This window comes from Microplitis mediator, chromosome 3, assembly GCF_029852145.1.
Source record: "Microplitis mediator isolate UGA2020A chromosome 3, iyMicMedi2.1, whole genome shotgun sequence".
Classification (NCBI taxonomy): domain Eukaryota; kingdom Metazoa; phylum Arthropoda; class Insecta; order Hymenoptera; family Braconidae; genus Microplitis; species Microplitis mediator.
Genome location: NC_079971.1, coordinates 6,229,701 through 6,242,210, shown reverse-complemented (window position 1 = coordinate 6,242,210; position 12,510 = coordinate 6,229,701). Strand labels below are relative to the sequence as shown.

At 29.1% G+C, this 12,510-nt stretch overlaps 1 protein-coding gene across 10 annotated transcripts in view; it reads left to right on the top strand.

Annotated features, from left to right (window-relative positions):
- The window catches only part of LOC130664649 (RNA binding protein fox-1 homolog 2), a 138,654-nt gene that overhangs the window by 56,238 nt on the left and 69,906 nt on the right, over positions 1 to 12,510 (top strand). For 8 of the 10 annotated variants that reach the window (XM_057464667.1, XM_057464665.1, XM_057464664.1 and 5 more), the window contains exon 5: positions 6,250 to 6,342. The exons of the other annotated variants lie outside the window; for them this stretch is intronic. In XM_057464667.1, the coding sequence (XP_057320650.1) occupies positions 6,250 to 6,342 (93 nt within the window). The remainder of the gene's footprint in view (positions 1 to 6,249; positions 6,343 to 12,510) is intronic. 10 annotated transcript variants of the gene reach the window in all.

Here is a 12,510-nt window from a genome sequence, read left to right as displayed (position 1 = left end):
AATTTTTATTTTTTCATTCAAAAATTTTTGGCGGCCATTTAAAGTGTGTCGTTTTCGTGGAAAATAACAGTTCACACTTTAAATGGCCGCCAAAAATTTTTGAATGAAAAAAAAAATTATCAGAGAACGTTGGGGGAAAGATTTGATTATAATTTGACTAAATTTTCATGGTTTTTCATTTTCAGATAATTTCCGGCTGAGTTATAGTGAACACCGCAAATTGGTTTTTTTCTCGAGACGTTCTGGGGGAAGCTCTGTTACTGGCTTATACTTCAATATTTCTGCATGATAAAATTACACAACATTGTCAAAAGTATGCTCAATAATGTACAAAAGATTCGATTAAAATTGCTCAATCCATATTTGAGAAAAAAAATCGTAAAAAAAGTTTTTTTACGCTGAACCCCCCCCCCCTCCCCTTCTGAAAGGTTTTGTTTAAAAGAAGAGCTTTGAAAAAAATTACTATAGACCCTCCTTAAATTGCGGCTTATAGACTTCCTTAATTTATATTTAAAGAAAAATATATTTTACTAAACACATTCAACTTAAGATTCTTACTGTCATATATTATTCATATAAATATCGATTTGAATAAAAAATAAACATATATTATTTATATATCACTCACTACATAACAAATTAAATTCTTCATTTTTTATTAAAAAAAGTCAGTCCGAAATTTATCAATTAAAATAAAATTTAACTTCAAAAATTTTAAATAAAAAAAAATTAATTAAAATTTTCTGATATTTATCATTTATTAGATTAATTTGATTGCATCTTGAAGCTCTGGTGTAGTACAGGACCAATGATCCTCAAATATCTTAAAATCTCGAGAGATGCTAAAAAAATAATAATAATAATAGTTAATCAATTAGTGACAATTGAAAGAATTGACGAGATTAATTATCGTCGCGATTGTTGCTAATTATAAAATGCTTGTAAAAAAAAAAAAAAAAAAAAAAAAAAAAATTAGCATCAAAAGTCAGTGAGGACCGAGAGCAAGCATGAAATTATCACTTATTACTCTGCATCTTTCGAAAAAATTTATAATTTAATATTTTGTCCATCACACACTTACATATATATATACACATACATTTAACACATTAATAAATTAACGTTACGAGTTCTATATATTTTATTGTATGTACATAGTAGACGCACGCTTACGTTTAGGTGATACGGGTTTATTTGTTAACGAACGGCTAAAGTTATTGACATTTAATCTTTATATATATATATATATATATATATACATATCTATATGCTTTGATAACTAAATTATATATTTATATTTATATATATGTATAGATAAATATAAATCTTTCTCTATTTACCACTCACCGTATGTGTTTAGATAGAAGGCTGGCTTTAATTTATATATCATCCACTTTTTTAAAATATGAAAACCGTTACTCGTTTTCCAATTTAACCAAATATTTAATTACACGTCTAATAAATATGATATATGTATGTATACATATATATTTTTTTATTCATACGCCATTGGTTTTTTTGTTGCTACGATTTGTCTCGTCATTTGTTATTATTATTATTATTATCATTATTATTATTATTATATATTTGTCCCACCGTATTTATAAAACGGACGTGTCACGTTCGATTTCACGGATAACCGACGACATTAGTTGATATTTTTAATAAATATAATATTACATAAATTTTTTTTTTTTTAAATTTTCAAATTCCAGTAAATTATTTCATTGATTTATTAAATTTTTATAAGAAAAAAAAAAAATTATAATTTTTATGGCGAAAACAAAATTTTTTTTTAAAATCAAGTTTTTTTAATGATCCTGAAGTGAACCGACGTCTGATAATTTTTTGATTTCCTTAAAAATGATGAATTATAAAAAAAAAAATATTTGAAAAAAATGCACCTGTAGTTTATTAAATTTTCTACATGTGCATATTTTTAGTTTTTTTAATTTAAATCGTCGAAAAAAAAATCCGAAAATTGTTAATCGTCTGCTACCTTTAGGATCATATTTTTTTAGGGTATTTCTGTTGTATTAATTATTGTCACTACACAACTACACGACTATGAGCATTAATGTCAACACGTACTGAAACAAATTGACACGTCAAATAAAATTAGCCGAGCCATAAAAAAAACTAAAAATGAAAAAAGAATTCCCATGAGTTATTTCGTAGAGTGAATAGAAGCTTTCTTACATTAACAATAGTTACAGCTTTGGTAACTAATATAATTTACAATCTCTCTTAGTCTCATCCAATTATTTAGTCTCTCCCGCGTCTTTTCCACCCTCACCTGTCATCGTCCTCAAAACTTTTAAATCCAAACTGGCGTCTAGTAAAAATTATTTTCTTTACTTCACTTCATTGTTTTTTCTCGTGTTTCCTAATCTCGTAATCAGTAATAATTATGTCCCACAATTATCAACCGTGAAAAAAACTGCCTCGGGTTTCTTCACTATTAGAAAAAAGTGCCGCTTAGTTTATAAAAATAAAATAATGATATAGTAGAAGAAGTTTAGGATAAGATTGAAAAGTAAAAAGTAAAAATTTTGCACTATCATTGTTTAAATTTATTCTACCGTGACTCAATTATTACTAAAGATCACCTACGAGGTCGATAAGTACTGACTAGTGCGTGATAAAACCGCGTGCAATTTTCGCGATCGGATAAGCTCACTTGGTGAAAATGATCTCGTGCAACTTGTGCACGTTTACCTTCTCGTCTACGAACCTTTTCTACCTAGGAATTATCGACGCTTCGTAGTCGTAAAGTCGCGCGAGACGTGAGTGTGCATCTGATAACGAGAAAAAAAAAAGCTCAGAAAAATAAAGGACTTTTTAGTTATATAGATTTAAGTAAAAAAAAACTTTCATTGACCTTTGCTTCAACTTTTTATTTTTGTCTCTAGATTATCATTAAATAAATTATTTTATTTGTCCCTCGTGTTTGAAGATTTAAAAAAAATTCAGAGGGTAAAGTTGATAATTTAAATAGAAAAAAATTTGAATTGTGGAAAATTAATTAAGTAAAATTTTAAATTAATTCCAGTATAAAAAATAGGAAATTTTTTTTTACAATTTTTTAAAGTAACCGTTTGTGGTAGAGAGTTAATTAAAAAAATTATCTTTGATGCAGTCTCGGTAGTTAGAGTTAACAGTCTTGTCAAAGAAAAATTGTTTGGCTCATAATTTTTTTTTGTTAATAAATAAAATTACTCTGTTACGTAAATTAAAAATGAACTGAAAAAAAAAATTCGCTTTACATAAATTTATAATTTTTTTATTAATCTAGTGATATAAAAAGTAACGCAAAGTAGGAAAAGTTTTCATTCGATTTTATTCAACAGTAACACAATTTCTTGAATGTCCGCGAGAATCGAAACTGCCACTGTCGAACGTCCATCCTATTCTACAAACTCGATTATCTTCGTATTCGTTTATTCTTTTTTTTTTTAACTTGCATTTCCTCTCAACCTTTTTCCTCTTTTCTATTTCCAACCCCTATCTCACCCCTACTTCTCCCTCTGCCCCCACCACTACCATTACCAATACAAGTACAATCACCCTGTGAACTTTTTTTCTACACTCTCTAACCAACGAGCTGCCGGTGCGAGCAAACCTTAACCAATTCGTTTAAGGCTAAAAGCACTTTGCACCCTCGACATTCGATTCTGACGATTTATCGACTTATTGAGTGTACTCTTCATTTTTATTTTCTATAAAACATTATATCAAATTTTTTTACTATTCATTTTTCATTACTAAAAAAATATTTTTTAATTTACAAAAATTAAACTGAATTTTATTAATAAAAAATTCAATTTAATCTCGAGAACTTTTAATTCCATTCTCGATTTAATGGCAAAGTTAAAAGATTAAATTAATTTTTTTTTTTATTAAAATTTTGTAATTTAAAAATTTTAAAATCTTGAATATTAAAAACTGTTAATTACAATATTACATATTTATTAATTTATAATACGACGTTTAAATAACAACAGAACTCATTATCACTTAACACTTTATTTATTTATTATTATTATTGTTATTGATATTATAATATTACCATTTAAATTAATTGTTGCACGTGGTTTGGTGCGTCTATGTAAAGGCAGTATGAGGCTCTCGCTCTTCACGCCGGCATCTCGAGTAAATTTTAAATTTTTAAATAACGAATATTTTTTCTTTTCAAATTTTAAATGTCAAGTGTGAATTCGATAAATCGACACAGTTAGAAATTTTGTGTATTTGTGTTAAAAAATTATTTGGTTAAATTTTGTGTTGATTTTCCACACAGAAAGCTGTTAATTCAACACAAACCGTTTGTGTTATTTTACTTTAACTGATTTTTTATGTTAAATGATTAGAAAGTCTGCAATGTAACAAATTTCTTGTGTTATTCGAAAATTAACACAAAATTTGTGTTGTTTAGCTAAACACTCCCGCACGTTTCTTCATTACTGTAACCATGCAAAGCATTTCAGCAGCATTGTCTGCAAGGAAACTTGGATTATAATTGATTTACAATTAAATATAATCATAGATAACTTGAATATTTTTATCATCAGGTTCAATGGTTTTTTTATTTTCATTTTACGGGAGGATAATTCGTAGCTCCGTTTTTGAAAAAAATCACTGAAATTCGAACTAATTGTTTGCTAAATTGTACTAAGGGTAGATCAGTATACACTGTGAAAAATCACCGGGGTAAGTTCAAGCGGTGTAGGTGTTAAAATCGGCGGTGTTAAATTTTAACACCGAAAGCGGTGTGAAAATAACGCCGCCGCCGGTGTAAATATTCTGTACCGGTGTTAAAAAAAATTCCCCGGTGTTAAAATAACGCCGCCGCTGGTGTAGATATTCTTTACCGGTGTTAAAATATTTTACTTTGTGAATATTTTTACTTACTCGATCACTATACTTGTTAATAAATGATGTTTTTTATTAATTTTCTTAAAGAACTGACATTTTTTGTGTTTTATAATTTTTAAAGTTAATACTCCAAGCGTACGCAGTTTACCCCGCGTTTACACCGGTATTACTCCGCTTTTACACCGGTTTAACACCGCCGAATTACGTCTCCTGCACTGTTGTAATTTCATTTTAACACCGGGCGGAGTTAAAATGAGTCCATTTTTAACACCGGTCTTTTTACAGTGTACTTGAGTCGGTTAAATTATGTGTTCATATTTATTATTTACTTTTAACACAACAAGTCTGTTAAATTTACACAAATTTTCTGTCAAAATAGCAGATTTTGTGTTCAATTATTTAACATAAATTTTTGTTAAAGATCAACACAAACGCAATGTATTGAATTAACACTAAAATTTGTGTAGACTGTTTGCCCCACACAATTTGCGTTTAATTTAACACAAAATTTCTAACTGTGCATCGACTAGAATCGAACATTCTTTATTTTAAAAAAAAATTTATTTTATCCGTCATGTCTCTCATGAACTGACAGACGAAGTAACTCGTCTAGTAGTCGCTAAATCAAGACTTGACAAAAAGATATAAAAGTCTCAGTGACTAACTTTCAAGCCAGCCTCCTACACTCTGTCCTTTTTTATATTTTTTTGTTCTTCTCCCTCACCCCGTATATAAAGATCCAGCTTTTCATCGCGCGTCTTGAGCTCGACGATTTAATTATCCGTGGCAGTTTTCCCCTCCCTTTCTCAAGTCCTCTTTCTCTTCCTCCCTTTGCATTCTCTCCAGACGTTCATTGTCCATGAGCGGATGAGGAACTCGGGGGATGAACAGACGCAGGAGGAGAAAAGGCTCGGGTTGAGAGACAAATAAAAAAAAATATATACATACATATATATATATATTTAAATTTAAAAATACAAATGAGACAAAGAGAGTCTGATAACTTTTTAGGCAAATAAGTTATTTTTATATATTCAAAAAAATTTTTCAGTAAACGAGACTAAAAAATTAATTATTAAAATGAAATTTTTAATGAACGACTGTGATAAATGTCTTAATGTACATGTGTAATAATTTTTATAAAATTTATTAATAACTAATTTTTAAATTTTAAATTATTATTTATTTATTTTTTCATTTATTAATTTTTATATATGAAAAAAACCAAAAATATTTGAAAAAAAAAAATCGTGATCGGGGGCACGATCTGATTGATTTCTCGTACTCGAGATGTCGGCGGGCCGTGCCCGTCGAGCGTGGCAGAGTCTGTAAGTTGAGTTTAATGCATGTTGTTTTGTCTGTCCTTGCATGCAGGGATTCGGTTTTGTAACATTCGCGAATAGTGCCCATGCGGACCAGGCACGTGAGAGGCTACACGGCACCGTGGTTGAGGGCAGAAAGATTGAGGTGTGCATGAAATACTTTCTTATATTAATTATTATATATATATATTTAATTAAAAAAAAAAACATTATTTTATTATATATATTTACTCTACATACATAAACATTAATTGTTAATAATATTTAATTGATAAATTTATATATATACATACATAATATGTATATATATATTTATATTATTTATATATATTATTTTTTTATATTTCACAGGTTTGAAGCACAGGCGCTTGCACGGGTCTTACGTGCATGCGTCCTTGCTTGTATGTATTTATTACATATATTAATTGTTTTATTTTTCAATTACACAAGAAATATTCACGATTTCATTTTTTTTTTTTTTATCATAAATAAAATAAAATTTAATGTAAATTCGATTACTGAAATTATTCTACATGAAAAATTCAATAAAGTCGTGAATTATTCTTGTATCGTAACTCCCGAGACAAGTCGACGCAGTCAACGGTCCAATAAAAAATTCAAATTCAACTCAGTAGTCGATGAAAATTTACTGGCAATTTGTGTAGATGTTAACTCTAGGTGACCTGACCCGTCGATCTCATTGCGCGGGAGTTACGATATAAATTTAATGCGGAAAAATAATTTTAAAAAAAAAGTTATGAAATAATAGACGTCAATTCCCAGACAGAGGTTTTGGCGGGAAAACGTACTTGTAAAAAAAAATACTTAATAATTCTCTCGTCCACATGACTTATAAAAAATAATTGTTGTCCCTTATAGAGCTTGGGGGCGTGATTATGCGAGAGAAAACTGAATCAAATTAAAAAAATCACTGATGGAATACATACATAAAAAATATATGACAAATAATTTATAAAAAAATGGATAAAGCTAGAGAGCGAGAGAGCGAGGCTTTTTTTTACATTAAATACAAAAACACATTAGAAAAAAATTAGTCCACTCTCTCGTTATAAATGTGTTATTGAACAAAATATATGAGAGAACCGGGCAAACACGGACACTGAGGATAGAAACTTCACGTCCAAAGTGTCCTCAAAAGGTAAGGAACAAAGTGTCACGCCGAAGAATGAAAAAAAAGTTGTTAAATAATTATTGAAATGGATGTAAAGTGATGGAAAAAAATTATTATTATTATTTTTTTTTTTTATTTAAATAACAGTGTAAATTTTAGACTCGCACTGCCCGCTCTCTCACGTGATTCACACGTAATTCATTCTCCAGGGTGTATTATCTTTTTCTTTTTTACTAAAATCAATTAACTTTTTCATTTAACCCGCGTTATTAAAATTCAGCTTTCAATTAATTTGAATGAAATTATTTTTTCTGGTATTATACTTTTTTTTATCATCAATTTAATTTACTAGTTTTTATAAATTATTTTTTCTTTCATCTCCATTTTTTTTTTTTTTTTTTTTTGTTAATTAATATAATTTCACTGATATCTTTTGCACTTTGCGCTTATTTATCTCCCCACCTTCATATTCCTCACCTAAGCTTGGAGGTAAATTACCAACAATTAACGTCACGTGAAGGGAAACGCACATATATAACACACGAAAAAAAAAAAAAATGAAAACACTGAAAAGTCATATTAAATGTCAGACTTGTATTTGCTACATATGCGGTTGTAATTAACTCTCTCTCGCTCATCAAATCATTTATTATTTGTTCTACTTTAATTTTATTTTTATTTATACGACTGTTGTATTTTATTATTATTTTTTTTTATTTATAAGAAAAATCAACACGCATGTGGGCACGAGAAAAGTGTCTTCGTATCCTAGCAAGAGATTTCGAAATATTTTGAATTTTATAAACCGAAATTTTTTTCCGTTGGTTCAATTAATTTTTCGTAATTAATGGATTGTTCCTTAATTATCGTAACCTTTTCATAAAAAGGTTACCCGGTAATTAAAGGATCAATAATGATAATAATGTTATTAAATTAAGTGTCGAATAATGAACTCGATATTTTAACCTTCGTACAAAACCCCAAATCACGCAACTCATATCTCATAATCATTTATTTTCCACCCCTGTTTTAACTATTTTTTTCCTTTTCATTATCGCTGTCCAAAATGATTAATTGGTCATTATTTTTGTGATACTTTGAGGGGAAGCCAGATGACGGGAGACTTGGAATTGAAAATTTTTTTCATCCATATAAAATTTACGCGTACAGAAATTTTCCGAGTGGTAGAAAAAACACTGGGGCACTTGAAAAATTGATTTAATTGAAACAAAATTTTGTACCCATCAAAAAAATTAATTAATAGAAAAAATATAGAACGGATTTTAAAACAAAAATATAGAGAGGGGCAAAACGGGACCGGTAAGAAATCTATAAATTTTTGGGAATTTTAATTCGGTGAATTTTTTTTTTGACTTCCATTTGACGTAATTAAATCAAATTTCGAGTTTCCGTAGAAAATTTTTTTTTTTCACGTGGGCAAAACGGACTACCTCAAGAAATTTTTTTTTTTTTTTATTTAAAAAAAATAACAGAGAAAATTTAAATATAGCGAAGAAGACGTATGTATTTTTTTATGGCCAATAATATTTTGAGTTCACTGAAAAATTCTTGAAAAAAAATTTTTGAATCTCGAAATTTCACAAAAAAAAGTCGTTGAAGATTAAGAAAAATTTTGAAAAAAAAAATTTTCAGCTAATTTTTGAGTGGTCCGTTTTGCCCGTCTTTCCCTTACATACCTATATATATAAATATATAAAAAAAATTTGTAAGTCATCCTCTCAAGCCCCGTAAAAAAATTTATTCCACTAGCTCATGAATTCCATCGTGTCCACTCTCCCCTACTTCAGTAGCCCTCAATCCATCATATATAATTAAAATCCCATTTAAAATGTAAATATGTCATTAACAAATTTTCCTTTATCTATAAATTTGTTATTCCTTAACAAAAATAAACGTAACTATTTGATTTTATCCGTGTAATTACATTTTTATATTGCGTTAGTATATCAGATTAAGTATAATTTAAAAGTAAAAATAAAGGAAAAAACAAAGGGGGATAAAAAAGACAAAGGGATGAGGGTAAAAAAATGACGATTAATCGTGTCTCAGCCCGTTGAATATCATTTTCCCGGGGTATTGTCGTGCTTGAATCACAAATTTCTCACCCCGTATGTGTAGGTAGCTAGCAATACAGCTCGGATTATTCTCGGTTCACGGAGCTTGCAGATTCATCCCTTGGAACAAGTCGGTCTAAAAAAATGAGCAAAACAAAAATGCAAAGAAAAGAGTAGAAAATAATAATAATAATAGTAAAAGTACGAAGGAAACGGGAGCGAACGCGATAATGGAGCTTCCGATGACGCTGGAATGAAAATCTCATTGCAGGCTACATGTAGATGCATATAAATATATCTATATATGTATACATGTGGATATAAACTCCATATATATACACATACATATATACAGGTATACATATATATGGATCTTTTTAAAGCTTTTATTTTACTGTCGAATAAAACACGCGCGACCTTTGATCGCGTAAATGCACGACACGCGTATTGCGCTCAAAAATTTCACTACGCCATTATACTAATGAACGTTCTTTGTACGATGTTTCGTCGTTATTCAATGTTCGATTTAAAAAATTTAACTAAACAAAACCTTCTGAACTTTTATTCCCAACGGGGTTTTCATAATTAATTCAAGTAACTAAATGCAGCGCAATTATAATTATTATTATTATGATTATCACTTTTCATACTTTTGTAGATAGGTATCAGTCCGTGATTTAATCTCGAGCCCTTTGAATAATTAATTAGAGTCATTATTATTTTGATATTAATATTTAATACTAATGGAACCGGTGCATATTAAATTGAATTATTTCTCAGAAATATTTTCAGACGGGAATATTAATAAATTATTTTTAATATCTTAAGTGATGGCACGAGAATGTAGAGTTTGATGAAAATAGAATAAAATATTTATTTAGTAAAAAAAAAAATATTTAAATAAAAATCTAAATTAAAAAAAATTATAAAGTTTGTTAATTTAAAATTTTTAAAAGTCAAAGACGTTGTTGAAATAAATTATTCTTGACGAGCAAATTGTGGTAAAGCTCCAATTCCCGTTTGAATTATAGAGGCAAAAAGCTCAAGCTTCGAGACCTTTGGGTAAAACGAGCAGAGAAGTGAGAGGAGGGTTTAGTTGTAGTCGAGGGTGAAATCGTAAAAGCCTATCGTTACCGTCCACCAGGTCACGAGTAAACTGAGCAGCATAGACCGGGTACGTCTATGAATCATTTAGAGTCACGAGCATCGGAAAAAGTCAACCTGACAATTTTTATACGACCGAAAAATATAAAAAACTAAAGCTTAGAGTTGTCGTCCATGCGCCGACTATAGTGACGTTAAGGTCGCGCGAAACAAATTGTGGGATACACCCTCTATTTGCAGAGTCAACTGTTGGCTGGCACCCTTCTCTATTCCATTGGGTCCTCTGGGCAACCTCTGTAGCACTAAGTACCTTCGTACGTGCATCGTTTTCCCAGTATTTCAACCGACCGCATTCCCACCCCTCAGACTCACGTCTCTCCCTCTCTTCCCGTCACTCCCAGCTTCTCTACCCTCTTGACAATCTCTCCTCCCTCTTTCACCTCTTTCACCTCTTGGTCCACTATACCCACGTTACCGTACTCTCGAGTTTTCGGCTTAGCAAGTCAAATTAATGCAGATTCGCGAGCCCCAGCTCTACCCATCTCCATCCTCATCTCCATCTCGTCAACTACTACTCTCACCCTTATGGTTTACCCCTTAAATTTACCGAGTTTCTCATCTCCGCCGTCTCTTTGAGTTCCTACGCTGAGTTTTTGAGGGCGTATAAATACAGCCTTGTTCAAAACTTATAAATTAACTCCATTTCAATATAAACAACTTTTAAGATTTTACATTTTTTTTTCTCTTAAAATCTGTATCCGACTTATCAATTTTTTTAATTAGTTACTTTCCAGTATCGAGTTATTTAATAATCATCTTATATACATTTTTTTTTATTTAAATAGAAAATGTCCACTTATTCTTTTTTTTTTTCGCGCCTATAAGGTAAAGCCCCTACACCCGGTCACTTTCCATTGGAGTGAGATTAAATCACTCAATATAAATTAATAAATAAAATGAAAAACCAGATTTTTTTTTATAGTTATTTTTGGAAGTTTTGAGTATTAGAATAAAATTTTAGTTTGAAGAAAAATCTTGATAATTAATTATTATTAATTTTTAAAATAAGGTCCTTGAGTGTACCCATAGTCGCTCACTAAAAGTTGTGATGTACCATTACTCGACCAACACATGGCCCTATAGTCGCTCAAAGACAATATCAATTAAACTATGATAAGTTTATTAATTTGGACAAATAATTTATAAATTATACTACTTTATTCTTTCATAATATAAAATTTCATGAATTTTAAAAATGTATTTAATAAGATATAGTTATAACAATTCTTAAAAAATTTGACGTAACCTAAATTTAATCTAACGAATGAACGTTAAAGTAAACAATGCCCCGCTGAGCGCGATTTTGAAAACAGTCATTTAATTTAAATTTATAATCTGTTATAAAATAATTTGATACGTCATATTTTAATATATTTAGATTCACAAATAATTATTTATCAGTAATAATATTTTTAGTTGTAACTTTTTTTTATAAAAATTATAAAAAAACTCTTTAAACAGTTAAAGTGAGCGACTAATGGCTCTGAGCAGGTAGAGGGGCTTTTACCTTACAAGTTTTTAAAATGTAGTAGAATCATGAAAAAAAAATTTTTCGACTATTGCATAAATTTTTAATTACTAAATTTTACTTTTTTTTCAATGAAAAAAATTTTAATTAACTTATAAATTTGAAATTTAAAATGAGTACTTTCATAATGCGAATTTGTACTTAAAAATATATGTATATATTTACATAAAAAAAATTAAAATTCTTTACTGAGTAAATAATAATTCATAAAGTAAAAAGTAATTACACAAATAATTTATTTACTTTTAATTTAAACAAAGTTATTTTTTTATAAAAAGTAAACAAATGTATTTAATTAATTAAAATAAATTGTATCTGTTAACCTCTTCAGTGTAACTTAGCCGGTAATCAGTGGTGTGTAAACTACCCGATTATACACCAGAGAAGTTGTTTTTGAGTTAAAACTCTGGATAA